Here is an 8,712-nt window from a genome sequence, read left to right on the forward strand (position 1 = left end):
GATCAAGAGCTAGAAAAACGCTCAAGAGCTGCCATTTCGCAGCTAGAACTTTGGTACACCAGGACAGGTCAAACTAAAAAAGACTTTTTCTACTTTCACATTTATTTTGAGTTCATAAAATAGACCCCTTTTCTGAAGCATTATTTTTCATGAGCATACTGTTTTTTCTCAAAAATAATTTTTTTGTGTTATAGATTGATCTTTACCGTGTACTTGTGATGAAAAATGATAATCATTTGCCAAGAAACAAAAACAGGAAAAGGCAAAAAAGTAGCGCACTACATTTTTTAGCCGCCATGTTTTAACATACACCCGCTGAAGAATATGTAATAGAAGACTGATACCTATTACTAATACAGACTTTTTGATATCTTTAAATGTTATTGTTTTTCTATAACTGTGTTCAATTTCCAACTTAAAGACAAAATATCTCTGTCCTCCTGCTTTCCTATGAACTTTTACTCCAATTTTCATATAGGTACCCTTTAACAGTATTAAGTCAAATATCTAAAATTTGGCAAAAAAGACAAGTTTTGATAAAAAATAATTTAGTTACCTATTTAAACATTAAAAGTGGTCTGTATTGATAAGACAAATGCCTTAACTATTCTATGAATACCAAATTGTTTCAAAATCTCAATTTTTTTGGCCAATATGCACAAAAAGTCAAGTCAGGACCCCCTTTTTTTAGCCTTAACACAAGGGAGCCTCTTGATAATTAAAAATCTGCTTACTGAAACAGCCAATTGCACAAAGTTGAAGTTCTTGTTTAAACAAAGGTAAAATGGAGTCAAAATGTTGTATATTTATCATTATTTTAATGAAAAAGACATCTTAGTTCCCAAAAAATGCTGATATTCAGTCAAATTTGGTACCCTGGGCATGTATAAATGTACTCGGTAATTACAAAAGGAGAAGTATCTCACAGACCCAGATAGATATTTTGCAAGAACAGCAGTTAACATACACAGAAAACATCAAAGTTTCTACTTACTTCACATACTATTGAAGAAAATTCATTATTTATATGTCATTACCACCAATTTTTTATAATCCGCATTAGAATTTGAGTGGAAGTACCAATAGAAATGGTCATTTATGAGATAAAAAATGTTTTATTGGTCAGTTTTCACTTTTAATCAATCAAATGACTGTAGTACAGCACTTCTTGAGCAGTTAAAGTAGAATAAAAGTGAAAATGCAAAATATATTTCAGTTTTTATATGTCATATGTAACAAGTGCAATTCAACCATTTTCAAGTCTCTACTCCAAGTATTAAAAATGTCAAAAAATCAAAACTGTTTATAATTCAGCAATTTAAGTCACCCTATTTATATCTGATGTAGTTGTGCTGAGAAAACTTTTAATAATAACAATTGCAATCCATTGGTCATCCTTTAATCTATAAAAACATTGCTAATTTTCAAATTTAGTAAAAATATGCCATAAAAGTAAAAAATGAGGCCTTGCATCACTTTATTCCATTTAAAGTTGTTCCATTTACTATACAATATGATATATTGTTGTTTGAAAGCTTCTAGGATAATTGAAACTCACTAAAGATCTCAATTTCCACTGAAACTGTTGTTATCAGGTCTCAGCCTTGTATTCTTTGCCCCATAGGCTTCTATAGTATACCTTAAATTTTCATGATTTTTTAAAAAAATAGGCAAGGAGTTTCAATCTAACTCTTGACCATGTTTTTCAATTTAGGAAATGTCAAAATTAATTTTTCAATCCATTTCAGAAAAAAAATGCACAACTTTGGTACACCAGGACAGGTCAAACTAAAAATAGACTTTTTCTACTTTCACTTTTATTTTGAGTTCATAAAATGGACCCCTTTTCTGAAGTATTATTTTTCATGAACATACTGTTTGTTCTCAAAAACAATTTTTTTGTGTCATAGATTGATATTTACCCTGTAATTGTGATGAAAAATGATAATCATTTGCCAAGAAACAAAAGCAGGAAAAGGCAGAAAAGAAGCGCACTACATTTTTTAGCCGCCATGCTTTGACATACACCCGCTCAGGAATATGTAATACAAGACTGATACCTTCTGTCGTTCAACGGTGACCAGAGATCCCCCGGCCTTATCACAACCTCTTTCTATACCGTACGCCAAATATAGTTCAACCACTTCTGGGGGAGTGAAAATGAAAGTAGGGAAAAAGATGTATGCAGATTATAAAAAAATAAAAACAATTATAGTTATTATAACAAACAACCAAAGCTCTGCATATAACAACTTGGAATATATTGCTGAATGATCATGATATCATTTGTTGGTTGGTTTCGGAAGATTAGCCTGTTGAATGCCGCTTCAAAGTTAGATCTTAATTGCATGCATGAGCAAATTTATTTTTCCATTCTCTTAATTGTACATCTGAGCAGAGACAAATGTAGGTGATCTTTTAGTTATATGGTCATTGTGGGCCTGGGACTGATGATAATAATTATGTTTGGTCCCAGTATGGATGTGCATAAAATCATATTAGGAAATGATTTTCTATAAAAGGTCATTAACATAATACTCAACTTATACTGAAAATAAAAATGTTCCTCTATAGAAACATGCATACCGATATAATATTGGTTACCCATGGTCCCCTATAGAAACATACATATAGATATAACATCGGGTCACCCATGGTCCCTTATAGGAATATACATATAGATATATCATTGGGTTACCCGTGGTCCCTTATAGGATCATGCATATAGGTATAACATTGGTTACCCATGCTTCCCTATATTAACATACATATAGATATATCATTGGTTACCCATGGTCCCCTATAGGAACATACATATAGATATAACATTGGGTTACCCATGGTCCCCTATAGGAACATAAATATATATATAACATTGGTTACCCACGGTCCCCTATAAAAACATACATATAGATGAATCATCAGGTTACCCATGGTCCCCTATAGAAACATATATATAAATACAACATCAGGTTTCCCATGGTCCCCTATAGGAACATACATATAGATATAACATTGGTTACCCATGGTCCCCTATAGGAACATATATATAGATTTAATATTGGGTTACCCATGGTCCCCTATAGGAACATACATGTAGATATAACATTGGTTACCCATGGTCCCCTATAGGAACATATATATAGATTTAATATTGGGTTACCCATAGTCCCCTATAGGAGCATACATATAGATATAACATCGAGTTACCCATGGTCCCTTATAGGATCATGCATATAGATATAACATTGGTTACCCATGCTCCCCTATAGTAACATATAGATATATCATTGGTTACCCATGGTCCCCTATAGGAACATACATATAGATATAACATCGGGTTACCCATGGTCCGTTATATGATCATACATATAGATATAACATTGGTTACCCATGGTCCCCTATAGAAACATACATATAAATACAACACTGGGTTACCCATGGTCCCCTATAGGAACATAAATATATATATAACATTGGTTACCCATGGTCCCCTATAGAAACATACATATAAATACAACATTGGGTTACCCATTGTCCCCTATAGGAACATAAATATATATATATAACATTGGTTACCCATGGTCCCCTATAGAAACATACATATAAATACAACATTGGGTTACCCATGGTCCCCTATAGGAACATAAATATATATATAACATTGGTTACCCATTGTCCCCTATAGAAACATACATAGATGAATCATTGGGTTACCCATGGTCCCCTATAGAAACATACATATAAATACAACATCGGTTACCATTGGTCCCCTATAGGAACATACATATAGATATAACATCGGTTACCATTGGTCCCCTATAGGAACATACATATAGATATAACATCGGGTTACCCATGGTCCCCTATAGGAACATACATATAGATATAACATCGGGTTACTCATGGTCCCCTATAGGGATATAACATTGGGGAAGTCATGGTCCCCTATAGGAACATACATATAAATATAACAACGGGTTACCCATGGTCTCCTATAGAAACATACATATAGATATAACATTGGTTACCCATGGTCCCCTATAGAAACATACATATAAATATAAGATTGGGTTACCCATGGTCCCCTTTAGGATCATACATATAGATATAACATCGGGTTACCCATTGTCCCCAATAGGAACATACATATAGATATAAGATTGGTTACCCATGGTCCCCTATGGAAACATACATATAAATATAACATCGGATTACCCATGGTCCCCCATAGGAACATTCATATAGATATACATTGGTTGCCCATATTACTCTATTAAAATATTCACATAGATATACCATTGGTTACCCATGGACATCTGTAAAAAAAAAGTATAGAGATATTTCAAAGATATGACCAGGTATGATTTATGATGAATAGAAATAAAGGAACATTAACTATTGTCCTATTTAGAAAAATGAGTTTTAAGACTTGGTAACCCTTTGTACCATGAAGAAATATGAATATATATAAAGTCGCATACTTCTGTATTCTAGGGCCACCCATTGTTCCAGTTGGAAAAATAGTTCTTTCCAAAACAGTACCATTTGGGTCACTAAAGTATTTTTTTCTTTGTTAAATTGATTAGTTTTATACTTTGTTATTGTAACATTTAACTTTTCAGAAATCCCTTGTGGTTGACTAAAGAAGGTTATATATAACATGGATGACTTACGTGGTATATGTTATTAAGCTTTATCTAATTCACTTTTAAACAACTGAATTTAGCTTATTAATATTCTTTTGTTGCATTATCTTTGGCAACAAAAGACATTCAAAAGGTTGTTGATATATTCATTCACAACAAAAGATGCCATGAGAATGTTTACCTGATAATATAACATGGTAATTGACTATTTTCAAATTGGTTTTGTACTGATTAAGTCGATCATGTTAGATACGGACAATACAATTTATCAGCATTAAATAATTCAACTTCTTTTCACATTTAATTTTGATAAAATTCCAATGGGTACAAATTGTGCTCCTCTACTTGCTGACCTATTCCTTCACTCTTATGAGGCTGATTTAATAGCTGATCTGATCCGAAAGAAAGAATATCGTTTTGCGAAATCCTTTAATCTCAGTTTCCACTATATGGATGACCCATTATCGTTAAACAATCCTTGTTTCGAAGATTTGATGCTTCGAATCTACCCCATAGAACTTGAGATAAAGGATACTACAGACATTGTAAAGTCAGCCTCATATCTTAACCTATACTTAGAGATCGATGGTTAAGGAAAATTATTGAACAAACTTTACGACAAATGTAATGACTTTTCATTCAGAATTATCAACTTTTCTTTCATCAGTGGCAACATCCCCTCAGCATCTGCTCATACGTTATGCCAGAGCTTGCTGTAACTACGCAGACTTTTTGAATCACGCTAGACCTCTTACAATTAGGCTTCCGGAACAGGGTTATCTTGCTACAAGAGTGAATTCATCATTGCAGAAGTTTTATGGTTGTCATCTTCAACTCGTGCAACTTCAAATCTGCACCATGAACAATGATTTGTTCAATGTGTCATAGTTTTCCTTTCTCTTTTGTCTACCCTGGACTTGACTTTTATGAGTAACTCGGCTGGTGTTTGTAGTAAAGCAGGGGATGCCTACCCTACCAGTGCACCTGGTCCATGTCCAAGTTTTTAGTGGAGTCCGAGTTGCTCATTTACTTTTGTTACTTTGTATGTATTATTTTAGTTACTATATGTTCTTTGTTGTGTTTATCTGTTTACCATGTCTGGTCTTTGTCCCTCAATTACAATCTTTTGGTTTCTGCTAGAAACTTTGTCCCCTTGATTACTCTTTAAAGGGACAAGAGTGAATTAATATATTTGTTTTGTTCTTTTACTACTTTTTTCGGGTGATTCCATACTATTTTGTTCATTTCAGGGCTTTCTGAGACTTTTGATTTAAGTGATTTGTATTCGTTGTCATCAGAGGAAAAGACAGAATTGTGGAAACTACTTAGTTCCATTGTTCAAGGTGCCTTGTTAACTGAATCAGCATTATCACATAGTAAAGGTCATTTATTGTTTTTGCTAGAAATGCTGTCCCATAATCATTTATTTTTTAATCATCTGGGAAAATGAGGAAGGAAGTTTGAAGTTTCAGCCTTACTTTGGAAGCTTTCGTTCAACAATGGCAATTTTTTCATTCAAAAATTCAATTGTTTCTTAAAGGTGTACCATAGTATAATCTCATACAAATTTGTGTGTATATATCTATTTGTGTTGTTTGTTTACTTGCATTGTATATTTTTATTGTTCGTTATCTCCGCTGTCATTTGAAACATAAATTAAAATAACTCTAAAGTAAGTCTAAAGTATGCAAATGTTATTTCCTCCTTTGAATAATAATGGACATATTTTCAATTTAGAGTATATTCAAAATAATATGATATGAAAAGTTTGATCAACTTGCTAAAACTTTTGAAAAAAAAACTTTGCTTCACTATATGTAATTGAAGCAGATGACTTTGTTATGTTAGATATGTCTTGCATCACGTTCTTGTTTAGGGAAATAGAGGACTGATTTGTTAATAAACTGATCATTTACACTTTTCATGCCATCCAAACCCTTCTGCAGATTTAAAAGTCTAAAATATACATTTTAAATTAATTCATGATTCCTTGCAAGTTTTCGTTGGCTTGAAGTATCACTTCCTTGGAGGTTATAGCAATCACCGTATTGAAGACATGCTGCTGCTTCTTCATGGAAATATTATGACTTTCTATGAGTTAATGTCAAGGTTAAATCAAATAAACTCAGAACCATTTTATGATTTATGAAAAAAATGAGACGTTGCCAATATGCTCATATCTTGTCGTTGCCTTTTCATTGATCTGAAATGATAAATTTTGTATCTTACAACAAGTAGTTGTTTTAAGTCCGTATCTCAGTAAATGTTACATGTAATCATTGTAAAATTCTATTTGGTCACTAGATATATCTTAGGTCGTATTAGGTCACCTTGAACATATATTCCACATGACTGAAAGGCAAAGGATAGGCGATCTCTAAACCATTTCTTTTATTTTATCAGTTATATGGATGAACTTGCTAAAAGTGGCAGGCTTAACAATTTGAAAGCACTGAAGGAGCAGAAAGCAAGACAACTTGCTGAAAACATGCTCATGGCTGGGATGGACAAAGCTGCACAATGGGTGTCTTCAACAGAATGTAAAATACCATCACAGACTACAAGTGGTTTATTTTATGAAGTTGATATTGTAAATGTCTCCTGTAACTGCCCTGCTGCAAGCCAAGGAGGTAAGGACTTATGAATTTAACTAAATTCTGAATTTAAGAATGGTTAAAATTGATAGGCTAAAATTTTGTCTTTCAGTCAAAGACTGTTCTTATTTTTTTTTATATACAAGAACATTTCTTTTATCATGTCCATTAATTGTATTTCTCATCCAAGTACTGAAGTAAAAAATGACAATATTTTGTTTTGTTGTTTCATATTAAAGAGTAATCAAGGGAACCAAGGTAATAGCGGTAATCAAAAGAATGTAATCCAGGGACAAAGACCAGACATGGAAAACAGACATACACAACTAAGAACATAAAGTAACTAAAATCATACATACAAAGTAACAAAAGCAATTGAGCAACTCAGACTCCACTAAAAACTGGGAGCATGCACCAGGTGCATTGGTAGGATAAGCGTCCTCTACTTTTCTAGAAACACCTGCCGAAATATACATCAAATACGGTTAAGCTTACGTAATTTTTTAAAGTTAACTTACTGGATATTTTTTTCTTTATAAAGCACAATACAAATGTTGTTCTTTTTTCATTCAGTAACTTGCCATATATATTTATTTAGACTGACTTAAATGAGCAAGGTACTTTAATTTTATACAAATACAGTACCCGATCATTAAGTTCTTCTCCAGGTTTTAGAGTGAGGATGTCTGAAACGTATAGATTTGAACGGTTTACACTTTCTAAAACCTCTCAACTATCACCTTTTCAGCTATCCCATACAGACTCTATAAAAACTATAAAATATATAACTGACATTCTGAGACAACCCAATGGTATACAAGTATTTTATATATATAAGTATATTAATATAGGGGACTATGGTTAACCCACTGCATACCTACTAATATGTTCCGATAGGGACCATTGGTAACCAATGTTATATCTATATGTTAGTTCCTTTAGGGGACCATTGGTAACCCGATGTTATATCTGTATGTGTGTTCCTATAGGGGACCATGGGTAATCCAGTGTTATATCTATATGTATGTTCCTATAGGGGACCATGGGTAACCCATTGCTCTATCTGTATGTATGTTCCTATAGGGGACCATGGGTAACCCAATGTTCTATCTGTATGTATGATCCTATAGGGGACCATGGGTAATCCAATGTTCTATCAATATGTATGTTCCTATAGGGGACCATGGGTTATCAATGTTATATCTGTATGTATGATCCTATAGGGGACCATGGGTGACCCAATGTTCTATCAATATGTATGTTCCTATAGGGGACCATGGGTAACCCAATGTTCTATCAATATGTATGTTTCTATAGGGGACCATGGGTTATCAATGTTATATCTATATGTATGTTCCTATAGGGGACCATGGGTTATCAGTGTTATATCTATATGTATGTTCCTATAGGGGACCATGGGTAACCCAATGTTCTATCTGTATGTATGATCCTATAGGGGACCATAGGTG

The 8,712-nt window shown here is 33.2% G+C and overlaps 1 protein-coding gene across 1 annotated transcript; it reads left to right on the plus strand.

Moving 5' to 3' along the window:
* Positions 1-6,615: 6,615 nt before the first annotated feature.
* LOC148612409 (uncharacterized) lies at positions 6,616-7,293 on the plus strand (the record flags this gene model as incomplete). Its single annotated transcript, XM_088595373.1, has 2 exons — positions 6,616-6,746; positions 7,053-7,293. Coding segments are annotated over 2 exons (372 nt in total), but the record flags the coding sequence as incomplete, so codon positions are not given.
* Positions 7,294-8,712: the final 1,419 nt, after the last annotated feature.

Source organism: Perna viridis, chromosome 7 (assembly GCF_037379345.1).
Source record: "Perna viridis isolate PV_CMFRI_1.1 ecotype Kerala chromosome 7, ASM3737934v1, whole genome shotgun sequence".
NCBI classification, from domain to species: Eukaryota; Metazoa; Mollusca; class Bivalvia; order Mytilida; family Mytilidae; genus Perna; species Perna viridis.